Genomic DNA, 26028 nt, shown 5'->3' with positions numbered 1-26028 from the left:
GTTGAACTAGTGCTGGCTGCCTCAAAGATATGCCAGACACTGTGGAATGAATTAAGAAAATAATGAACTTTTTCCATTATTTCAAACAATACCTGAGTACAGTACAAATCAATTCATGTCAAGACACACACAAAATACGAAGTACACAAAACAAAACATCTGGCCATCACATTACTCCTACAAGGTAAAGTTTTAGAAATCACAAAAGCCAGTAGATATACAGTTAAGCAGCATACAAGTTACATGTGTTCTACTACACAAAATTCGATATGAACAGGCCTTATACCTTTCACAACCAGAGAAGGAAGGAGACGGACCCATAAACAGGATAGCTTCAAAGGAATGGGGTTTAACAAATGATTAAGACAAATACAATAAAATGTCAAGGACTAAAATAATACAAACGACGACACTTAACAATGACTAGGGTAACCAAATGTAACTACACGTAAGTAATGAATATGTGCTGCCATCGGCAATGCGGCTCACATTTATACACAAGACAATGATGACACAATGAGGAGCAGGTGTGGTGACAGGGAGGAGAAGACGAAGGCGGGGCAGACACGTGACGTGGAACAATAATAAACACACATAGCCAAAAGTCTGTGCTGATCCCTGACAGTACCCCCCCTTGAGGCACGGCTCCTGAAGCGCCAAATCCTGGCAAGGTTCAGGAGGGTTGGGCAAGGCACACGGAGAGGTAGATGGGGGGAGCAAGGACCACGGCGACGGTAGACGGAGCAAGGACCACGGTGAAGGCAGGTGGGGGGAGCAGGGCACACAGCGGCGCAGCCAGAGGGCACCGAGCGAAGTCCACAGCCGATCTGGGAGGCCGAGTGACATCCACAGCCGAGCTGACGTGCCGAGCAGCGTTCCCCGACGCACCGCGGCCAAACCCTCGCCTCAACAAACTGAGGAATAAAGGGGGGGGCAGGAAAAATCTTCTGCCACGGGCCTGCAGCACCCCCCGCAGATGAAGTGAGGCGATGTCCTCCTTAGCGGAACCGGAAGGAGCGGCATCCCTCACCAGAAAAAAGGTGCAAGGCGATGCCGCAGGGCACCGGAAAAAAACAAAAGAGAAAAATAGTCCATGGAGACTGACAAAACAGTCCGGGGGAGACAGATTAAAATAGATCCAGGCAGACTGACGGAACAGTCCAGGGAAGACGTAGATGAGGAAGACAAAAAAAAAACTGGTCCGAGCTGGAAGCTATCCTGCTGGGTCCGAGTTGGCGGATTCAGTCTGTCACAACCAGAGAAGGAAGGAGACGGACCCATAAACAGAATAGCTTCAAAGGAATGGTGTTTAATAAATGATAAAGACAAATACAATAAAATGACGAGGACTAAAATAATACAAACAACGACACTTACAGTAAAAATGACTAGGGTAACCAAACGTAACTACATGTAACTAATGAATCCGCGCTGCCATCGGCAACGCGGCTCACATTTATGCACAAGACAATGATGACACAATGAGGAGCAGGTGTGGTGACAGGGAGGAGCAGACGAAGGCGGGGCAGACACGTGACGAGGAACAATAATAAACACACATGGCCGTAAGTCCGATCTCTTAAAAATTGACAAAAGGACCAGATAAAAACTTATCAAGGAGGCTACCAAGAGAACTAGAGCAACAGGTACAGGAAGTACAAGTAGAGTCTCTCATATTTGTCCCCTTTCTGGGCTAAGGGATGGGTAGCTAGATGAAGCCACTTTCTAATTAAAATAAATATTGCAATCCAAATTTTGTATATAATATGTAAAATCTGGACAGCAAAATGGACAGCATTAGGAACAAGCACATCAGAGGGACAGCTTAGGTTGGCTGTTTTGGGGACAAGGTCTCAGATGCTAGATTGAGATGGTTTGAACATTTGCAGAATGGAAAGTGGTTATATTGGTAGAAGGAGGTTGGGGACAGAGCTGCCAGGTAAGAGGTCAAGTGTAAGGCTGAAAAGGAGATATATGGATGTGTTAAGAGAGGACATGAAGGTAATTGGTGCGAGAGTAGAGGATGCTGAGGATAGAGTTAGTTGAAGAAGAAAAATGTAAAACATTTTTAATATGTCCAAAAAGGACATGCATTTTTTTTCTAGGTTAGATTTCTTAATGCCAACTGAAGATAACAAATATAATCCTAGATTTTTATTTAATGCTCTAACAAAACCTTTTAGGAAACCACGACATACATGCACACCATCAATATGCAGCTGCAAGGACTTCATGGATATATTTTAAATTGTATGATTTAAATCTTTTAAACAAACAGATTACCCAGACCTCAACCCCTGTCAGCTGTCCACCTATAGGACTATATCAAAGCCTTAACATTTTTTCAAAGATCCTAGGATTTAAGCCTCATCATAGCACACATCATAGAGACAGAAATGGTTAAGGTGGTAAATTAACCACTACTGGTTTCTAAACAAGTTTGTATCACTTTGCTGGTGTTACTTATCCTCAATTCACCTTTTGATTTTAAAATTCTACTTCATAAGCTAGAAAATGAACAGCTCTCTTCTGATTTAGGTCCTATTTGGCTGATCGTTTTCAGTTTGCAGATGTGATTACTTCTGTATGTATACCAAGGTATGTTTGGTGTTCTGAAGGGATCTGTTTTAGGCTCACTGCTTTTTCCTTTATATATGTTTCCTCTGGGTAAAATTATATGAAACATGGTATTTGCTTAAATTGTAATGCCAATGACACAGTTGTATGTTTGAACAAAGCCAGAAGAATGGCACCAGCTAAATAAAGTTAAGGAATGGGTAAAAGACATTTTTGACAAGACAAAAGTACTTGTATTAGGAGCACATGTAGGCAGAAGTAAGCTTTCTGATTACATAGTAACTCTTTCTGTTTCATCATGTCAACAAGTAATGGTGATTATTGATTCTAAACATTCATTTTAAGCTCATGTACATAATATGGATAGGCTTCTTTCATCTAAGAAATATTAGGAAGATAAGAAGTATGATGTAAATTAAGAAGGTTCATGCGTTTGTTATCTCAAGTTTGAATTACTTTCCTGATGTTCCAGTAAGGGGATAAAGTCCAGAATGCAGCAGCTAGTGTCCTAATTAGAACCAATTTCATCACATCACCCCTATCTTATCTTTGAGTCCCAGTCCAAATTTCGTTTTTTAATTATAAAATACAACTTCTTAGTGTAAAAGCTTCACATTTGGCCATATATTGTGCTCAAATTAATATGTTAATTAAGTGAGAAAAAGATAAATCTTTTATGACCTGACAATAAAATAAAAAAAAAAATCAACTTTGCAAAAGCATAGAAATCCCTATGACTGTTATTTATTTGTGAATGAATGTCTAAAACTCAAGTGTATAAAGAAACAGCCTTCTCCTTCCTCACCCTCTTAATATCCGGGACAAGGTCATCTTTGATGCGACGTTTTGCTCCCCAATCCTTAACAAGTTCGTCCTCTGCAATCTCCTGCAGGTGGAATACAGCTACCTGAGCAGATCGCCTCCTCACCCTGCCACTGGGAGTGCGCTCTAGGTCCAACAACTCCTCAGGCTCCATTATGGCATTCTTTTTATTTTTACCCTTCTCCTCCAGTCTTTTCTTTATTTTCATAAGGGCTGGATCTGGTTTTGCCTTGTCAGTGGCAGGCTGCTCTTTCTCTTCCTCCATTATACTATCCAACTCAGTTTCTTCATTGATGGATGCCTGAAAAGAGGAATTAATGCTCAATTTAATGTGCTTAATTATCAATAATTTTGAACAGTTTGTCACATAGTCACATTTAGTGCCAAAGGTTATAGGATTTAGTTTGGGGAGTTTCACTCACAGACACAGACACAGACACACACACACACACACACACACACACACACACACACACACACACACACATCATCCACTTTAATCACTGAAATTAAACAGTGATTTTTCTCAACTGTCAAGTTTGTGTGAGCGCCTGCCCATTATATGTGTTTTGTGTTTTGCCCTCAAAACTATTATCAATTATCAATTAAGGCCACATGGATTTTAAACCACTATTTGGACATCCAGCAAGCAAAACCTGCTGTAAGCTACTGCTTGCCATGGTGAATTAGAATGCTGCCATAGTATATTGCTACATAATGAGACCACAGATGTCTTTAACTAACCAAAATATGTTTGCTCTGTGAGTTAAAAATGTAGAAATTCTCATTTTAAGACTGATAAATATATTAGAATATTATTATATTTAGTTTCAGGTCAGAGATTGATTTTATTTTGTTTAACAGATACTTTAATTGGAAAAAAAGGGTATAAAGCTTGTCCTCCCACCACCCCACACTAAACTTCTACAGTGGTGTGAAAAATTATTTGCCCCTTCCTGATTTTTTTTGCATGTTTGTCACACTTTACTGTTTAAGAAATATAAATATTAGTCAAAGATAACAAGTAAACACAAGATGCAGTTTTAAATGAAGGTTTTTATTATTAAGGGAAAACAAAATCCAAACCCACATGGCCCTGTGTGAAAAAGTGTCATGAAATATGGTCTTTCACTTGAGTCTAATTGGTAGTGTTTCCAAGAAAATGTGACAGAATTATAAACCTTTTGCAGACCCAGAAATATCACCCAGGTATTTTTTTTTGTGTGTTCATGACATGTTTTGGACTCGCCATTGCTTTTTGTTTTGGATATGGTGAGGACAACCAGGCAGACCATCATTGTGGGGGTTTATTGTTCAATGTGGGCTTCCTAGCCCCAATCCCCCAGGGTCACATTTAGCCCGTTAAAGTTCAACTTTACTTTGTCCTTGAACTTTGCCAACCCCAAACCTTTATTCCTCCGTGCCTGGCAGGGACAGCAGCTTGGTTGAGTTTTGGCACATCAGGAGCCTTGCCAGAGCTTGACAGAGAAGACGGCTGTTGGCAAGATGGCACCAGTGTGCATGGCTAGCCATCTGTCTTTGTTTTTTGTTATGCTATTTTTTTCAATTCAATTCAATTCAATTCAATTCAAGTTTATTTGTATAGCGCTTTTTACAATAGACATTGTCTCAAAGCAGCTTTACAGAGCATAAACATAGAGCAGAAGGAAGACATAATTAATGATAAAGGAAATAACGAATAATAAAAGAAATAAGAATTTACAGAATAAAAATTCTAGGTTATTATTAGATGTATATAGTTCACAATGCGTATGTATTTATTCCCCTATGAGCAAGTCTGAGGTGACTCTATCCAGCAGTGGCAAGGAAAAACTCCCTTAAATTGGTAAAGGAAGAAACCTTGAGAGGAACCGGACTCAAGGGGGAACCCATCCTCATATGGGTGACACTGGGGGTGTGATTGTAATATACAGTCAGTTAAATGTTGTATTGGTGTAAGGATCATGGACTTCCGATCTCAGTATCACAGAGTCTAACTGGAGATGTCTCAGGATTCTTAGAGTCGGCCTCGGCTCAGTGGACGTCCAAAGGCTTCGTCCCATAGAGTACGTTAAATTTTTTAATTTCTGTACTCAAAAAATCTAATCTCTTCTGGTTAATGATTGGCAAACATTGTTAGATTTTGGACCAGCTGCCTTTGGTTTGACTGCACTGTTGTGGAAGACAGTACTCGAAACGTCCGTTTCTTTCAGGGCTTCTGCTCTGTTTTCGCCTAAGCGGTGCTGGCGAAGGTGAAGGCTTGGCTATCCTGGGGGTCAGACGGTGTGTTTAAGAGCTCACCTGCTGGATAACTCTGCTGCCTCTCGGACTAAGCATGGACTCTTCCCTCGGCCCTTGGTGTGCTGTTGCATCCAACCCTGTGTTGTGTGCTGTAATGTATCGGCCTCCTAGATATAATAAGGACATTATCAAAGATTTTCCTGATTTTCTGACACGGACATGGGGATTTTAATATCCATGTGTGTCGCCCTGACAAGCCTTTAGTGAAGGACTTTTTAAGTCTCGACTCTTTTAATCTGGTTCAGTCTGTGTCTGGTCCCTCACACAAACTTGGTCATACACTAAATCTTGTTCTTTCATATGACATGTCTGTGCTTAACCTGGAGATTTGCAATATTGTGTTTTCTGACCATATGCCTGTTCCGTTTGAGATGGGCTTTTTCTGTCCTGCAGTTAATACTCCTGCCCCTGCACAGTGCGGTCAGATTTTTAATCCTTCCACTGCTGGTCAGTTCTCGGCTGCTTTTGAACACCATTGACACCATTATCTCTCATACACAGAACTTAACTACTTGGATTCTCTCCTCTTGCCAGACCATCATTGACTGTGTGGCCCCACCAAAAACTAAGCAGCCAAAAGCTACAGCTGAGCCCTTGTTTAATAACAGACCTTGGGCACGCAGATGAAAGTGTTGAAGAGCTGAACGTAAGTGGAAGAAGGACTGCAAGTGCCCCTTCAAATGCTGAAAGACTATTGGCGTAATTATCAGAACACTATTAAAGAGGTCAAAAAGACAGCATTTTTCATCCATAATTTCCTCCAACTGTCATAACCCACGTGTGCTCTGTAATACAATTGACTCTGTTCCTTAATGCCCCACAGTGTGTAATAACTTTCTTCAGTTTTTTGTGGATAAGGTGGCCACTATCTGTCACGGCGGGACAAAGGCGAGTGAGGATCCAAATGCAGTTAAAGAGATTTAATGACAAAAACAAGAAAACAGGTACACAGACAGGCAGGCAAAACAAGACCGAACACAGAGCTGACAGGAAACAGGAACATTGAAATGACTATCACCAGGGAAGTGAACAAACAGAGAATATATAGGTGACAGGAACCAATGAGAAAGCAGAGACAATCAGAGACAAAGGACAAAACACCTGGGGAAGAGATTGAGTGCGATTAGTGTCCATGGTAACAAATAAGTGGGCGGGGCCAACAATTAACAGCAGGGAATGACAGCAGACAGAAACAAGGAAAACACAGACAGACTCATTACACTATCAGGGCTCTTATCCCTCCTAAAAAGAAGTACTGACCCCTCTGTCTCTGTTCTGTGCTGTGTTGTTTTGACTGCTTTTAACCAGTAACAATGTCAATATATAAATATAATATAAATATTAACTCCTCAAGTTCCCATCGTGATGCTCTGAGACGATAATCTATGCCTTAATTACACCTTGACTGGATTACTGTAATGCATTCTATATTGGTCTTAGCCAGTCTTTTCTGTCTCACCTTTAATTAGTCCAAAATGCTGGACTTTTGCCTGGTCCAAGGAAGAATAACCATATAACACAAATTTCTTCACTTCACTGGCTACCAGTATTATATGGTTCAAAATGGTTTAAAGTGCTTTTATTTGTTTTTAAATCTTTAAATGGTCAGACCCCAACATACCTTATGGAACTGCTTTACCCCTACAGTCCTTTTATTCTAAATTATTGCCGTTATTATTTTATTTTGTTGCTATTTAATTATTTTATTATCTGTATTTTATGATGTACAGTACTTTGTGTTCAGCTTTGGCTGTCTTAAAAGTGCTTTATAAATAAAGTTATAAATTATTATTATTATTATTATTATTATTATTATTATTATTATTATTAAATGTAAATGGTATTCTAATCATATTTTGGTAGATTCAGGAGCAGGGAGATCAGTTATTAAATCAGAACCAGGTTTATTGGCCAAGTGTGTTGACACACACAAGGAATTTGGTTCCAGCTGTTTGTGACTCTCAAAAGTACAGACATAAATAACACTATACTATACATTTAGCTTGGACTATACAAGACGAGGCAAAAAAAAAACTATACATGACATTACAAACGATGTGAGACAATATAGACAGTACAAGTATTAAATAGGAATACAGAATATAAGTGGAAGATTCCTCCATTCCAAAGAAGCGTCTGGTGTCCAGGTTACAGAAAAATTCTCTGTGCCATTAAAATGTGAAATTGATGGGTTTTACCATTTTTAATGGGAGTCTTCTCCCATAAATCGAGATTTGATGTGTAAATTGAGAATTCCAATAATGAGTGGGCATGAAGGCCTGACTCTGATAATTTCCATTTTCAATGTGTTAAATATTATCCCAGACCCTTGCAGCTCCCCAATGAATGCAGTAAATCAGAGGCTCATTGAAAAAGCATGTCAACTCACTAACCCTGTGCAAACCAAATATATGCAACATGAGACTTTGCATTGCACCACACATGTACACAAAAGAGGATGGATGTGCCATACGAAGCAAAATTGTTCAGAAAGCTAGAGACACCAAACATTCTGACATTGTACTGTAAAGATGGTTTTGGGATGAGCAGCACTGTGCTGTAGAGGTAGATTTGTCTCAGATATGTAAAAGAATGGGCAAGCAGTTCCATATATTTCACTGTCCACATGCAATGATCATCCTTGGAAGGATAATGGAACATGGCTTTATAATGTTAGACAAGAAAATAGCTGTGGAAGACCCAATGGTCTCCAGCAATTTGAAAATGAAAATCTACATATCAGTTTCCTCAGTTTACTCAAGCCTGAGGATGACAGGATAAAGCATGACCCATGTGAGCTGTGGGCTACAGGAAAACATAACGCTGGCCTCATAAAAAACTGTCCACCAGTCCAGATGCAATTGCAGGCATTGACTTTTCCTGTTCACGCCCATATTCCCAGTAAATAAAATTAGAGGACAAGGCAAGCCTGAAGAATGGAGATTTGTACAAGATCTCAAAGCAGTGAATGATGCAGTAGTTCAGAGAACATCACTGTCAAGTGTTCCCAACCCATACACTCTTCTAACACAGTTAACACCAGAATGCAAGTGGTTTTATGTAGTAGACTTGGCTAATGCATTCTTTAGTGTTCCAGTGCATCCTGAAGGCCAGTTTTGGTTTGCTTTTTTGTTTAATGGAAAGTATACTATTATACTTTCAAACACCTTTTGTCAAGGCTATTGTGAATCACCCACCATTTACAACGAAGTCCTTAAAATCAGTTTGGAGATACAATTAACTATGGCCACAGTCAGTTAGCCAGGTTTGGCTCTGTCACCTTGAAAAGAAGGACACAAGGCCAGTCCCTCAAAACTACAATTTGTTCAGGAAGAGGTGATGTTTCTTGGTCATTTAATTTCAGCTGAAGGAAAGAAGCTGGAAGCCAGTAAAGTTGAGGTGAACATTCCAAAACCACAAATGTTTTTCCTAGGAATGTGCTCATATTGTAGTACGTTCATTCTAGATTATACCATCCTTGAGGCTCCTATGATTGCAATAACACAGTGCAGTTGGACTGAGGAAGCAGAGTGAGCATTTGATAATCTACAAACTACTCCAACAATAGGCATTCCAGATACTAATAGGCCTTTCACACAAAAAGTAGATGAGAAACAAGGAATGACGTCTGTTCTGGTCCAAGATAATGGGGCAAACTTAGACCAGTGGCTTATTATTCAGCAAATCTCAATCCGGTGGCAGCAGGTCTGCCTATGTGTCTTCTTGCAGATGCAGCTGCTGAGAACACTGTAAATGCCTCACATGACATTGTAGGATTTGGTGAGCTAACCGTACTTGTTCCTCATGCAGTCGCTCGAGTATTGTTTGAACAAAAAACAGCACAAATGACTGAAGACAGGTGACTGTGCTACAACACTGCATTACTGGAAATCACTGTAAAACATTGTACTGTCCTTAACCCCACTTCTCTCCTTTCTATAAAGGTTGATGGTGAACCAGACAATTTTGTTGAAGTTGTTAATTAAATTCTTCTCTTCTTAACCCAGATTTGAAGCTGTTTGTCAGATCAGCATCCAGAGATTTAGACACAGGCCAGAACCGCATGTGGTATGCAGTAGTCATTGAACATGACATTCTACTTGACTTTGGCACATTGTGAAAACACAGAGGTTTTTTAACCTCTTCTGGCAAACGCGTCACATACCATCACCTGATATCTGATCTCTTGGATACTATCCTGCTACCAAAAGCCATAGCTGTTTGTAAATGTGTAGCACATTCTAACCAAACTGACAATATTTCAAAGTGAAATGCTAAAGCAGATAGTGTGGAAAAAGTGGCAGCGAAAGGTCTGGTGCCTGAAATGTATATAATATGTCTACACTTTCTTCCCCAAGAGCAGCCCTTAAAGAATTACAGACCATTTCAACAATGGAGGAGAAACTTGCATGGAAGAAAGTGGTTTGTGTGTCAAAAGGAAGAGTTTGGTACGGCTCTGATGATTAACCATGCTTACCCAGGAAACTTTTTACTTAGTATGCTGGTTTACAAAAGGTTTACTAATTAATCCCCAATATTTTCTAAAAGCTGTGTAATTTGTGCAACAAAAAATACAGCCAGAGATAAGGGGAAGGGCAAATTTTAACCTCTTCCGAAATACTGTTTGGCAGACCTCCAAACACAGGTATAGGTACTTTAGGAAGTCCAAGCAAACTGACTGATGAATGTGAAGATAAAATGTTTATTTATTGTGCAAACCTGTCTTCTGTTCTCTCTGTAGTCCACAAACATGGGAAATACACCTTTCCAGAGCCCAAGCAGACTGATTTACATGATCTGAAACCAGGAGATTAGATCTGAAGAAGACTTCAGGAGAAGTCTCGCTCCTGCTCACAACACAGACTGCTCACAACACAGACTGCTGTGAAAGTTGCAGAGAGGGCTATGTGTATCCATGCCAGCCACTGTAAATGAGTCCCAGAGCCAGAGAAAAATGGCTACCTGCACTCACTCGCTGGCCTAGACTCATATGGTTCCTAAGCTCTGTTTAGACGAGTGTGCAAGGGCAGTGCCTACACTCAGAGCAACGACAACTGTCAAGAAGGGTGAGGGCTCACTTACAGCCTAGTGCTTATCTATATGAACCATCCAAGAGACATTCTAAATTTCCTGAAACCTAAAAGAAAAAAAGTAGGTTTGAGAGAAAGACTTTGTTTTCTTAAACTCCTTGACCATGAAGACAATTCTAGTTTTCATGATAATGGAAGTGCTGCTTGAGAACACTCAACAAACAGACACAAAACTGTATACTATAGATATTGAGGAAGATATGGATATGTCAGTACAGTTCAATGTATGCTCCTTGCTTGATTGCAGAACAGAATTATATGCCCAACAGTTGATTAACTATGACATGAACATTTGTAAAGGGTTCGACCGAGTGCCAACCGGCACCCCTGGGGTGCAAGATGGGATGATGTTTGGTGGAACACCACACAGGGAGGACATACCCCCAGCAGTGTCAGCAGCCCAAAATGGAAGCATATCAAAGATAACATCACCCTGATTAGAGATCATGCACAGGATCCCTGTGGGCTGATATCCTGCAATCCACTCATCTTCACAATCAAAAAAATATGGGAGGACACCTAATATTCTGAGCAGAGGTGACAGAATAAACATTGTGCCTGCAAGGACCACATCAACCAAAATGCCAACAATCATGAATGAGACTGAGATGGCAAGCACCACAAACTCCACAAGACACCGCGTTGGAGGAGAAACGACTATCTCAGTAAGATTCCTAAACATTCATTCAAGACCTAGAGGACACCACGGACATAGAAACAGGCTTTGGTGATTAAAAATACTGGTTGGACTGGATGAGATACAGGGCTAAGACATTGAAGAAAGCAATGTTATGTTTGCAATGAAAGACTGTTAAGCATGTTCTATGAGAAAACCTGTACTGACAGTGACCCCTTTCCCACTGAACTACAGCAACAGTACTACTGGAGTGAATTGTTTGATGACTTTGTTTATGAGGAAAGATATCCCTAACAACAAGAATTGTACAGACTTGAACTGGCTGTTCCCACCATTGAAAAGATCAATGAAAAATAATTTTTTCGGAGGGGTGTTCCTAATGAGTTTAAAGCAAGAAATCAAATTGCCACGTGATTCGAGTCATTCATCTATTGGTGGGTCACCATAAATAAGAATGTGGACTGGATCAACTACATATACTACAATCAGCAAAGATTTATATATTTCAACAGAGCTGGTCTCAAAGGGATAGCCAAACAATGGATGCCAAAAGCCTCATGGCATGGCAAAATTGATTAACTCTAGACATGCTTCTGGCAGAAAAAGGAGGTGCGTGCATGATGTTTAGCACTGTCTGCTATAACTTCATCCCAAATAACACTGCCCCTGATGGCTGAATAACCAGAGTCCTTCATGTACTTACAGCATTAGCTAATGTATTTGCAGAAAATACTTTCTGAAATCTTTCTAGAATGGAGCAGGATGGGTCAGCAGAACTGAGACTCGCAACAACAATTTTTCTACCTTAAGCTGGCCTCCAAATCTAGAAACCACCAAAGTTAGATGCTGATAAAGAATAGATTGTAAGAATTGTGTTTGTGTAGCTTTGTTATTTACATGTCTAATATATCTACATATTGCTCGCTCAAAAGGGGTTCCTGTTCCCCCAAAAAACACAATAGAACTTTTCTAAAATCCTTAGTTAGTGACAACATTTCTGAAAGCCAACAGGCAGGGGTATGTCTGAGCTCGGTAAGGATTTCTTTGAACATATGTTATTCATATATATATTCCACGGGATTCCTGGTATCCTAAAACACACTGGAAGAGTCCTGTGCATACTCAGTGAAGGTAATTGGCAAGTCCCTCTGATTTTTGTTTGCAGAATGTTCATAGAAAATGCTCAGTCTCCTAATTGATTTTCTCTACCTGTCCATTAGTTACGGAGTGGTGAGCCAATACTTACAGTGACATTAAGTTTCCATGTGAAGAAGGGAAAAGTGTACTTTGGAACTTGTGTGAATCTTGTGGCACAAGTGAGGCATCAAGTATTCAATTATTAGACGTTGGAGGGTTCGATGCATGCCAGGGTGTCCGCTGACTAATTAGGCATGACCCAATGAGATGAATTTGTCTTGGAGGAGTGCAGGCATGAACTGTTTTCCTGCATGGCAGGACTGGAGTATTCTCCCCTCTGTGATGTTTAGAGCTGCTTGTACAGCTATGTAGCTTGCAGCCATATTATTGCTGTTGTTTGTGGTGGTGAACTTCCACTTCTTTTCTTATTCTTTTGATCATTATTATTCCCTGGGATTATGATTACTCCACCTAGAATTCTGTGGCCTGGATTTAAATCATATGCAGGGAAAAACCCTGGGGGTTAACCCTCAGTGGTGGTTCAAAATACAGATAAAATGGCAGAGTTGTGTCAAGGAGGTCATCGGACATAAAACCTGTTCCAAATCCAATATGTGGATCAAATGATCCACTGTGGCAACCTTTAACAGGATCACCATTAGAATTGTCATCATTATCTCATCTAACATATTTACTTTGTGGGGATGTCAGCTGAACACTGAAAAAAACTTTTGCCATTTTTTGTAGGGTGAGCAAAACTTTGGAGGGACATTCTAATATGAGGATTTCAATACATTGAATTATTCTCTGGGGTACTATGCAGGAATCATTGTGAAACATTGAACAAATTTTCAAGGAACTATTTACAGACCTTCTTGGAGTATCCCTTACAAGTGTTTTACTATAAGCCTCAATACACTATGAAGCCATAAGATGCAAACAAGCTTGGTATGCAGTAGAACTGATACTTTCTTGTGGTAGCAGGTGGTGCCCCCTCTCTATGAACACTTCTTGTTCTTCTCCTGGGTCCGGGGCCTGGATGGTCTGAGTGATCTTTATGCATGTCTGACATCAGCATGATGAGATACTGCAATTGGCCTCACCTCCTCGTTAATTCCAGAATTTCACTGACCATTTATGCAGGTAAATCTACTGGTGGTGGTGTGGGTTCTGTGGTATTGACATTGGTACATAGAAAGAGGGGGAGATTCCTGCTGGGTAGCCATAGTTTCAAATTCCTAGTATATAGAGCCAGGCCATATTGACAGGTTGGAAGTTGGGATGGGGACATTTCCATCAAACCACCTGAATACACTGATGTCTGAAGGCCCTCTGGAGTTGCACATGAGCACTGTATTACGTGCTTCTATGCCACCCGATCCAGTCATCCATTTTAGTCCTCTGGGAGGCCGTAGATTCTGAATACCTGATGGAAGAGTGTTTCTGCAGTTTCCATAACTGTGGGTAGACCCTTGAGTACAATCAATCTGCAGGCTTTGGATAAGCAGTCATGGATAACCATGATTGTCATGTTGTCCTGGGAGTTGGACAGGTCAGTGAGAAAGTCTATAGTCAGTTAAGACCATGGGTGTTGTGGTAGGTCACGAGAAAGCTTTCAGTATAAGGGTCATTGTTTGCTGTATACCCAGAAGTCTGATACTCAGAGTTATGCACTTATGCATTGTATCTCCCTCATTAAATTACAGTGAATGGGAGCAAAGACAATAGAGAGAGGGACAATGGGCTTAGGGTCTGGAGAGCTTGCTAGACTAAAAAACAAAAGTAGATGTGTTCAACAGGGGACCCCCAACAGGGGACCCCCAACAGGGGACTAGATGTTTCTGGCCAGTTACTGCAATTACAACAACCTATACCCATGCAACCCTTGTTCCACCTCTAGATAATAGATCTCCCCACCATCCTATGTGCCTTTCCCCTCCGAATCATGGTGGTGGGGAACTTGTCCTATTTTTCATCTCCTCCCCATCCAACCCGATTATACAGGCATTCCCCTGGCTTCAAGCTCATTACCCTCACGTCTCTTGCCAGAGCAGAGAGTTAGGTCAACAAAGTGTCTGCAAAATTGCATGAGGACAAGGCCTAGCATTCCATGTTGCTCTACTATGAGTCAGAGTCTGTAACCTGCCACTTCTTTGTTTATCTACAAGAAGTATAAGAAGTGCATACAACCTGATTCATGACAAGGAAAGGGGTGAATGGAAAAATTGCCGTCTATATCACCAGGTGGCACAACAAGTACCTCGAGATGACATATGGCCTGACAAATGGCATTCCAGGCATTCATGAGCAAAATTTTCCTGGATCTGCTAAATTCATGTGTCATTGTCTACAAAAGTGCAATTAAAGGGCTGGTCAGCTGCCGGATTCCTTGTATAAAAGAAAATCTTATTGTTGTGACTCGGCCCAGAATGCTTTTAAAGAACTCATTCTTCATTGCCCCCATCTTGCAAAACCCAGATCCCATTTGTCATGAAAGTTGATGCCTCCAGCTATGGCATCAGGGGCATTGCCTCTCAAAGTCATGGTACACCAGGCAAGCTCCTCTCCTGTGCATTCTTCTCAAGAAAAAAAAATGCTTTACAAGTATCACCTGCCCAAAATGCTACACAAATAATAAATAATTATTACACCATAAAATTATTTTTGGTTGCATATGAGGTAATATAGATGGCAAATACAAATATGTTCTGACATAACCTGTTAAACTATATCACTGTTCCCTCTGTCTTTTGCTTCATATTAATATTACAATATTATATATCTTGGATATCACCAAGAAAGCCCCAGCTTAGTAATTGTCACTTAGCTGAACCCCTGACCTTTTGACAGATCTTCAAGTGTTTTTTGAAGCCAGGAAAAGTCTTGTTGATGACAGCAGAGCAAGTGGAGCAGGACACCTCACTGTTCTCCAATATGGCATCCTGTGCCTCACAATCAATTGGTGGTGCTAAAGAGGGAAAAACTGTCTGAGAACTGAATCAGGACACATTGTGGGAGAGTGAGAGACAGACAGACAGGAAGGAGAAATATGCTTACCCTGACGATAGCAGTGCCATTCCCTTTTGGCTGGGACTGGGGTCAGTTGCTTCTTCTGGGACTCATTGAAATGTGCCCCATCTGGTCGCTTTGTCCTGCATACTTTCAGCTTTTCATCCACCTTATTCATCCCTACAGACAAAAAAAAATACACAATAACACAAAAGAACACAGGAGCTGAAACGAAGTTGACAACTCAACATAATGACAGAGCAAGAGACACAAAAATATGAAGGAATTTCCTGAAAGTTTCCAGTTTACACTGCCACCTGGAGATGACCTTAATTCAATTCAAACCAATTTGGATAATATTTTTAACATGGTCATTGTTGCAAAGCAAATTAAAAAGTATATATAAATTCAGGATATGATCAAGCCAGAGGTGATGTTACAAGTAAAATCTTGTGCCACGATTTTATCTTTTTTAACGATTTTAACTATTCCACTCTTTAATTACCCAGGAAACATTCTCTATGACCATTTACAATTTCATAATATAATGGACATTTTGTTAACATTGTTTGTGATTCAGACATTCTTGAAGAATTTACAGGGCTGTAATCACCATTAGAATGTGAGGCGGCTGATCCATGGTAAATAAATCTTATTTGCACAACAAAACACAATCAAGATTTTTTTCAGCAAACAGGATAAAAATCAGAGAGAAAGAGAGGATGTCATGGAAAACACTGGTCATTTTGACAGAAATACAGATTAAAAAATATTACTTTGCCACTTATTTGAGGTTGTTAATACAACTTTGTGCTTAAAGACATGAAGCAGGGTTTTTTGCATGATATTTGGGGAGTTCAGGAATGAATAGACTGAGTTTGGAAAGGGTATAGAATATTTCTTTAATAGTGCTATGAGTTCAGTGAATATCAGTAACAAGGAACAGAGTAGGGAAACTGTATAACCAAATTACAAGGATGCATCTACCTGTGCTAACTTGATAAACAAACACAATGAAAGACAGAGAGAGAGGTAGGGGATGATTGTATTTATGTTTATAACCTTTCAGGCCAAATGTTCCAGAGATGGAGGGCTGCTCCCCAGTGAACTTCTTTGGTGTTTTCTGTTTTCTCCCTAGCTCAGTGGTTAAAAAAAAAAAAAAAAAGAATAGCAACAGGTCAGATTCACAAACCTGGCTTCGTACATGGTAATAGAATTTAACCTTCAAATTGCACAAACAAGAAGCTGCGTCATGGCTGAAAATATGGGAACACTCCTCGCAAAAGTGATGTCTGAAGCTCTTTGTGAAATCATGTCAATCTATTGGCCGAGGAGGACTTGGGATAAAGCTAGTAAGACCAAAAAAGGGCACCTATGTCACATTACTCCAGCTTGTCTGAATGAAAGTGCGAGTGGACGCCCTCATTCCGTTCTCAAATACATAACCTAATGTCATTCCCTTTCAAGGGAACTCAATGCTGTGTCATGTCTGATGCTATGGGAATACCAACACCACTACACACTGGAAGAGTTAGGGTTAGGGTTACCAACACCGATAAGGGTGACCAACCCACCACAGCACAAATCTCTTGGAGAGGAATGTCTCTAGACAGAGTGCTGGACAAGGGAATGCACCTAGTGGACCCACTCATGGGCCTATGAGACAGTTACCAGTAAACTGCATAAGGTGTTGCTTGGGGACTAGATTGCTTTTGTTGCAGCCACCAAAGCAGACGAAAAGGGAGAGTATTTATCTTAAAATCTGGGGTGGAATTCAGAAGACCTAGAGAAAAACCAAATGATCAGCTAATAGCAGAGTCATTTCCAGGGTTAGAAACTCCTCCGAGACTGACTCCATTGGTTCAAAAGGAACTTAGAACTGCCCCTGCAGGAATACTAAGGGGTCCTAGGAGGGGAGATGCAGTCTGCAAGAAAGACTCGGCCGCCTGGAACCATGCAGAAAACGAGAGACCAGAGATCTCAAATAGATGTGTCTGCAGGAACTCTAGCACTGTACCAACAGGGCAGTAAACTATATCCTGATGACACAGATTACACCAGAGGCAAAAGTTGAACGTAGTCTGCACAACCATGTTTGGGAGACAGGAGTCCTCAGTGGCCAGACCAAGAGGTTCCAAATCTTGGGGCAGAGGTGAAGAATCACCCACAGTGCCTGAGAGAGGAGGTTCCTCCTGACAGGAACCTCCCAAGGAGCAATATCCATTGGGACCAACAGCCAGACCTAGGTCGGCCAATGAGGAGCCAAGCAGAATACCCTGGCTTGGACTCCCTTGAGCAGAGTTATAGGTGAAAGTGTACAGACGTAGCCTCAGCTATGTTAAAATAGGAAAGCCACAGGGGATACTGGGACGATGCCTAAAATTGCCATATGCATTATAACACATACAGGTTTAAATGCTATTCCCTGGGCCTCAGCCCCAGCTTCAGCAGAAGCCTGCTCCCTGATCATGCACTCTGGATGAAATCTGGTTTCTACCTAGGGCAAGATCTAGTGTGCCAACCTGAACAGAGGGCTCAAACACAGACAGCAGTAGAAAGACAAACCCCATCATCAGTAAATCTGTGTGCCATGAAAGACATGAGGTATACCAAATGCCATGGGCATGGCAGCTGTCTAGGATTGTTCCCCAACCAGAGAGGGAGGCATTGGGAAACGGGATAGCTTTGGGCATTACCACCCTCTTAGAGAGGCATTGGCCTAGCCAGATGTCCTTTACGACAGAAAGGATGGAATCCTTTTCATGGGGACTGATGTACCAGCATTATGGCTAAATCCCAATCTATTTCCAAGAAGGTGGTTCTCTGAGAAGGAGTTGACTTCCCTGGGTTGAACCTGAGACCTAGGGACTTCATGCAGGCAAGCACAGCATCTCAAAGCATGGCTTCCCTGGCGTGCATTGGTGCCAGAGCAGGCTCCATGCACATTGTGAGGGTAAGTGATAACACTAGGCCAAAAGGGAGAGCCCAGCATCGGCACTCTTTGACCCAAAAGCTATTTGCAGGCATAATAGCCTGTGCTCTGGCAAGATCCTTCTGGCATCCTTCAGGATTATCATCACAAACCAGCCCTTTGACCTGATCGGTGACACAATGACCTTGAGTGATAACATCTCAAACCTTTATGTTCCAGTGAACAATTCAAAGCACACAGGCCCAAAATGGCCCAGCCCCTGTCATTCTTGAGAACCAAGAAATGCTGGGTGTAATGCCAGAGGCTCGACCTGGGAGGAGAATATGCTGTAAGGCCCCTTCCTCAGATGCAAAAGAAGTTCCTCTTAGAGGAATAAGGTTTGGTCTTTGGCAAAAACAGTGGGCAGCACACAGAGAAAGCTGCAAACTGGTTTCTGTAGCCTTTTCCCACATTATCCAGAAGCTTTCACACTGTCAGGTGGTTTAAGAGTGGTGGTAGCCTCTCGTTGTGCTCACCTTGACTAGTGACCTGAACCAGCGAGCTGGCAGTGGCTAACTCAGGAGGCAGGGACACATAAGGATCAGGGGCATTGGGATTCCTTTCTGAGCTTGGTCTGCCTGCAAAGCTGCCATTGTGTGCAGCACAGAACCAACTTAACCTGCGAGACTGTTGGCCTTCCCTATAAGGCCTTTGTGTCTTAAAAGGGCCTCAATGGGAGTGAAGACTTTCTTCATGCAGCCAATAAAGAGGGAAGCGATAGGTCCCAAGCATCTCTTCAACTCTATGCATCACTGCATAGCCTTGTTCATCTAGGCCTACAATGACTGGATAATCAGCAATATCTGAGGAGAATAAACAGGCAGAATACCACTCATTCCACAAACTTGACACCTCAGTGAGATGTAAAAAATGTGATATGTTTGTTCGGAGGTGGAAAACAGAGTGAAGTTAAGTAGCGATTATCAAGCTCAGAGTAGACAATAACCTTTCATAAGGCCAATCTAAGCTAAGCTTAGAAATAGCTCATTTGGTCACCTCCTGGAGCTTTTAGAACACCAAAAATGTGGTGGAAATTTGACACCTGCTTGCTTCTCATTGCCCACATCAAAACTTCTCTGAGTCTGCTGCAGAAAATAATAATAATTTCATATTCGTTTCAGAAGAAATGGAAAAGTGAGCACCACGAGCCAAAGTAGAGGAATTAGAGTCATGTTTAGCTGAAATACAGCCAAACGAGCATGGCGACAATGCACATTTTTTTTTAAATAATTGCCTTCAACAGCATGAACTACACTGGCTGTTTTCAGTAAGGAATTCAGTGGCATACCACTCATCATCAAGCTCCTAATAATTTCTCATTTGGGTCGGGTCAACTCCTGGAGTTGAAGCAGAGATGATGAGAGAAGGGTCTCACTGTTTATGGTTTCATTTTTGCTAACTCAACCTGGAACCTACTCAAAGCCGACATCCTATCTCGAAAGACTCGGGACTCCAGCCTGGAGCCAAGTGAGAGCAGAGAATGCGAAGTGCAACTGGTTGCAATGCACAAACTCGGCTGCTTCAAGAGCCCACCAATCGCCATGATAATGAAGAAAATAACCTAGTTTTAATATACCTTCTTTTGCCCTAGCCTTAGACAGTAAAACAGACAATAAACACCAACATACACAGAAGACAAAGAAGCTGGAGTAATGTGATTTAGATGACCTTTTATGGTCTTACTGAGGATGTGTTCTGTGCTACTGTTCAGCTACAAAAGCTACAGCTACAAACCACTTTTTTCACTATGTGAGCTCCAAGCTAAAACCTGTATGTGTGTGTGTGTGTGTGTGTGTGTGTGTGTGTGTGTGTGTGTGTGTGTGTGTGTGTGTGTGTGTGTGTGTGTGTGTGTGGGTGTATACATAAAACTTTGAAAAACTAGTATTAACACATAACACTTTTAAAGACTGTATGTCATAGCTTTAGGAAAGGAGTAAGTTAACCTTACTATGCTTCATTCTTTCTGGGTCTTCTTCAGGGAAAGTGCTTTCCCTGCTTTCACTGCACCAAGCATCTGATAGAGATTCCTTTTGTTGCTGTTGCTTGGAGCTGGACTCTTGGGTTTTCTCTGTCCTCTGGTCAGTGCGCTCACCATTCTGTGAGGGCTGGGACATTTCCTGGGTCTTTTTTATTTTTAAAAAGACTCGTGATGAAGAACTGTTCTTCATAGGCCTGCGACAAGGCCCACACACTCTTAATGCAGTCATATCAACAGAGAGAAACAAATGTGCATTTTTATTAGTTGTCAAATGTTTTATTAGTTTTGACAGGTCATGAATCATAATTACCATTATTGACAGGTCAGAGGTTTTTTAAAGTAATTATTTATTGTGTATTAATTTGTCTATGTTTATAGCTGAATTATCCTAAATAGTCAGTTTCTAAATATTGATGGAAGCAGGAATAGGATGTGGAAACATTTAGTACAGACATAGAACAAAGAAAGTGCAAGTTGTTTCTTATCTGAATAATGAAGTGTCAGTCATCCAGTTAAAGAATGATAAATAATGAATACCCCCACCACACATACACACAAATACATACACAATCCTACAAAAAAGGCAAGAATCTTCAGTAATACAGTAACTCAACTCAAACCAGCTACAAGATCCACAACTGACATTTAAAAACTTAATTTCATGGATTACTCTTCAATTAAGAAATATTTGCTGTTATTTTTAAGAATAAAAATGGCAAGAACTTAAATGATTGTTATGCTTTGCTCCATCCATTGTAATTTCATTTATTAACAAACGTGAACATTCACATGACTTGTTTATCTGGAACTAAGAGAATTGCATACCAATGCAATTATCTGCAAAAGATTAAATTACATTAATAACAGAACACATCTTACCAAATGTAGTTACACTCATGCACACATGCAGATTGAGATGCCTGCAAATAACCAGTTAATGCACCGTTTTTGAAGTGTCAGTTTTTGGCCCTCACAAAAAAATATAGCTTCAGTTATTTTTCAAGTGTCAATTTATGACACTTACTTGATTGCAACTAAATTAACATGAAATTGGTGTTTAGTGTTAATTTGCATTCAGTAGTGGGTTATCTTAACAGTTGGTGTAGAGAAATTATCATAGCAACATCCCCTGACACATTGCTATTGATACTTAGGCGAAGATTATTGCATAGTTGTACACATACTACTAAATAAATTATAGTGCTAAATTAGAGAGTCAGCTTTATTTTTGTGGCTAATTTAGCTGCATCTATCTAGGAAGCGAGCTACTGCTACTTAGTCTACTGAGGTAACTAGTAATAGAATTAATAAGGCAGATATTGTGCTTTTATCAGTGCTTTTTCATAAACCATTCTGTGTAAACAGACTTTTCTGTGTGAAGATCAGGACTTTTTGAAATACTCAGTCTAGCCAACATCAAAGTTACGGAGAGCTGACTTTTTAATTCATTCTTATGTTTGATGCGAACATTTCCTGAACATGTTTATTTGTATATGACAAATATGATTTTTTTGCATGTCACTGCTGCCACATGTCTCGCAGATTCGATAGCTGCATGAATATAAAGACGGTGAGTGTATCAAAATGGATGTAATTCTGTATAACAGTAACAAATTATAGCTACTTGTCTAGGCTCTCAAAACTGGACTACTACAACACACCATTCTTGGGACTCATAGCCCACTCCATCAATCCCCTTCAGAATTTTCAAACTAAATGTACTTTAATGGTGAAATAAGAATCAAACCTCAATCAGGAGAGTTTGAATAATTAACTAAACTCTAAATTGTCATCACAAAAAAATGCACTTACTCTTTCATTTGTAAGTTGCTTTGAATAAAATCTAAGAAATTAATAAATGTAATTTAATGCATAAAAAAGTATAACAAGACGTTATAATATTATTAAAGAATGCAACCGTTCTGTAATTTACAGCTTATATTAAGGAATACAGGAATATAAACATGTTTCCTGCTGTCGAAAGTGGAACCAGGAATCTTGATACCACTATGGTAAACAACAGCTTTAATATTTTAGGACTCAAAGTTTGCCATCACTTCCTCCAATCACTCAATAATATTTAAAATGGTGTGTAATAGTGATACACGGATCGTGGTTATATCCGGGGGCGCTGCGGTTCATAAAAAATTACATTTTAATTAATTTCAGGTGGGTAGCAGGTGGATGAGGTAGGCACAAGTCAATAATGATGCAAATATTAACTACATACTCTAAATATCAGGGGAAAATTTGCTTTTGTTCTGCAAGAAACCAGATTGATTCCCAGGGCTGCAGCGGCTTTCAAGGAGAATCTCGTGCATTCCTGCAACAAGCGCAGAAAAAAACTTCTTAATTGTTTTTTTATGTATTTTTTTATTTGCAGTATAATATTACAAATTTTATTTAGAAAATTTGGGCCTAATAGCCAATATCCAGTCATTGCTCAGGAATGACTTTGCCTGTTCAGGAAGTTGACAGAAACAATGAAATTCTAGCTAAAGTCTGAGAGGGTGTAAAGCCTGTGTTTATGTTATTAATAAAATGTAGCTTAACCTGAAGAACCTTTTAAATAAATAAACAAACAAATAAATAAATAAATGTTCATTTAAAAGAAGTCACTGTCCAGCATATTATGTTCACTATAACTGCATTGAATGCGCTGTTAAAAAAGAACCATCAATTGACTATATCATCATGATGAAAACTAAGAATTAGTATAATTGTAATGTGACGATTGGGTGTGGATCGGCTGAAAATAGGGTGCAGATATCCTAATCAGAGAAAATTATGGTGCAGGTGGGTGGCATGCGGATGATTTATTTATTTCACACCTCTTTATAGAAGGCCTCACAGCTGACAATGCATATCAGAGCAAACAGATCTCAGAAACAGGATTGTTGCTAAATAAATATATTTAAAAAATCTGTTGCACAGTGGCCACTGGTAATACTCTCAAATGGAAGCGGTTTGACACCACCAGGACATTTCAAAGAGCTGGTTATTTGGCCAAATTGAGCAATCAGAGTAGAAAGGCCTTAGTAAGAGAGGTTACCAAGAACTTTATGGTCACTCTGTCTGAGCTCCACGGATCCTGTGTGGAGATGGGACAAAGTTCCAGAAGGACAACCATCACTGCCGCCCTTTGATATTTCACTTTTTTCTTTTTAATAAATTTGCAGACATTCTGTTCTCATTTTGTCATTATGTGGTATTGAGTGTAGATTAATGAGAAACTATATATATATATATATATATATATATATATATATATATATATATATATATATATGTACACACACACACACTGTATATTTACAGAGCTGTCAAGTGTCAGGCATTGAGAGTGACAGTCACGCATTTGGGTCTTTTGTCACGCTCTCCCACCACACATAATATTTCTCACACAGAAAAACTTTTTGACTATTTATCATATATTTTATATGCGTATTTAACAAAACGTATCAGTCCGCACCGCTGTCTCTACTGGAACCGGGCAGGAATCAAGCACATCACCTGGAGTTCTTAGTCGAGCCTGACACTTATCACCCAATCAAAAAAAGAGGCTACACAATAGCCAATCAGAAAATCTATCTGGGAAAGATTTAACGCAACAACCAATGAAAATTGGGGGTTTGGAAATGTCACGCTTGCCTATCTTCAAAACATGAGAGCCCTGTATACATATATATATATATATATATATATATATATATATATATATATATATATAGATAGATAGATAGATAGATAGATAGATAGATAGATAGATAGATAGATAGATCCAAAATACTGTAATAAGCTGATAACAACAGAAATGGTTACAAAACATTTGAGATGTTCTCTGAGGGACACTTATGAAAACAATTGGCAGACTGTTCAAAAAAAGAAGCAAGAACAACAAACTGATCCATCTGTACATAGCCCTTTTATTGCAGCAGTGACCTGTAGGCTAATTAAATTATGTTAATTATGTGCTCAGATACTACAGTCTACTGATAACAAATTACAGTGTTCTAAAAAACAGGCAAAACTATTTTGCAGAAGAACAACCACTAGTAGAAACAACAACAACAACAAAAACCAATAGAGATTATTTCTCCTGTTCTTGCTTATCTAAGCAATTCAGTTAAGAAGTAGCTGAATCACTTCCTGGATTTTTTAAATATTTTATTTTAATACATTTGGAAAGATTTCAAGCAAACGTCTTTTGTGTTGTCATTATAGTGTATTGTTTGTAGAATTTTAAGAAAAATAATTAATTTAATCCATTTTGGAATAAGGCTGTAACAACCAAATGTAAAAAAAAAAGAGTAAAGCACTGTGAATACTTTGCAGATGCACTGTATCCTTCTTACTGAAGTACTATTATAGTGGAGACATCCATGAGAAAATTTTGTAGGTCGGGTCTGTGATGGTGCATCTATTATGGTATTATGGTGAGCATTAGGTGTAGAGAAAGAAAATTAAAATGTGGCAAATATGCCTCTAAATTTGATACTAATCGACACAGAAAGCATAGCAATCCCTGAGTCTGACAGCTTTTTCTTATGGGGTCAGAATTGTTTCGTTATTCTGAATAAATACACTATGATCCACAAATAAATATAAAGAGTTTCACAAATATTTTTACAAATTTCACAAAAAGAAATGAAATTCACAAATAAATAAAATGGGATTTGCAAATAAACAAATATTTATAAATTGTATTTATTTGCGAATTGCTTCCTGTTCATTTGTGAATCGCGTTCTGTGCATTTGTGAATCACTGCACGCATTTGTGGATTGCATTCTGTGCATTTGTGGATTTGAAACATTTCTAACGTCAAGACGTGCACAAGAATCCACAAATAGGTGGACTCCGCCCACCGTCTACTCCAGCCAATCACGTTCTGATTTACTCGCTCTTCACACTACCCCTGACCCATTGATGATGCTGAAATCGTTTCCAAAGAAAGCAGAATTGAACTAACCCTTAGTGCTGGCTACAATCCATACAGGGTTACCAGATTGGGCTCGAATCTGCGACAAATATTTTTTATTTGTTTTTTTTTTTGTTGTTTTTTTTATCGTATTTTGCAATACATATTACACTGTGATAGTGCGAGTAAATCAGAACGTGATTGGTTTGAGGTAGACCGTGCCACGATTGGTCAGCGCCACGAGACCGTTGTCCGATTGGCTGGAGTAGACGGTGGGCAGAGCCCACCTATTTGTGGATTCTTGTGCACGTCTTGAAGTTAGAAATGTTTCAAATGCACAGAACGCGATTCACAAATGCGTGCCGTGATTCACAAATGCACAGAACGCGATTCACAAATGAACAGGATGCAATTCGCGAATAAATACAATTTGTAAATATTTTTTTATTTGCAAATTTATTTGTGAATTTCATTTCTTTTTGTGAAATTTGTAAAAATATTTGTGAAACTCTTTATATTTATTTGTGGATCATAGTGTATTTATTCAGAATAACGAAACAATTCTGACCCCATATTTTCTCTCTGCA

The 26028-nt window shown here is 39.7% G+C and overlaps 1 protein-coding gene across 9 annotated transcripts in view; it reads right to left on the bottom strand.

The window, feature by feature from the left end:
- The window catches only part of znf512b (zinc finger protein 512B), a 111264-nt gene that overhangs the window by 32205 nt on the left and 53031 nt on the right, over positions 1-26028 (bottom strand). For 5 of the 9 annotated variants that reach the window (XM_047806967.1, XM_047806971.1, XM_047806964.1 and 2 more), the window contains 5 exons: positions 20493-20737; positions 16636-16713; positions 15622-15753; positions 15405-15532; positions 3383-3700 (listed from right to left, as the gene is read on the bottom strand). In XM_047806967.1, the coding sequence (XP_047662923.1) occupies positions 3383-3700; positions 15405-15532; positions 15622-15753; positions 16636-16713; positions 20493-20737 (901 nt within the window). The remainder of the gene's footprint in view (positions 1-3382; positions 3701-15404; positions 15533-15621; positions 15754-16635; positions 16714-20492; positions 20738-26028) is intronic. The other 4 variants (XM_047806965.1, XM_047806966.1, XM_047806970.1 and 1 more) reach the window with 4 other exon arrangements.

The sequence above is a fragment of the Tachysurus fulvidraco genome, chromosome 23, assembly GCF_022655615.1.
Source record: "Tachysurus fulvidraco isolate hzauxx_2018 chromosome 23, HZAU_PFXX_2.0, whole genome shotgun sequence".
NCBI classification, from domain to species: Eukaryota; Metazoa; Chordata; class Actinopteri; order Siluriformes; family Bagridae; genus Tachysurus; species Tachysurus fulvidraco.
This window is presented reverse-complemented; position numbering and strand designations above follow the sequence as displayed.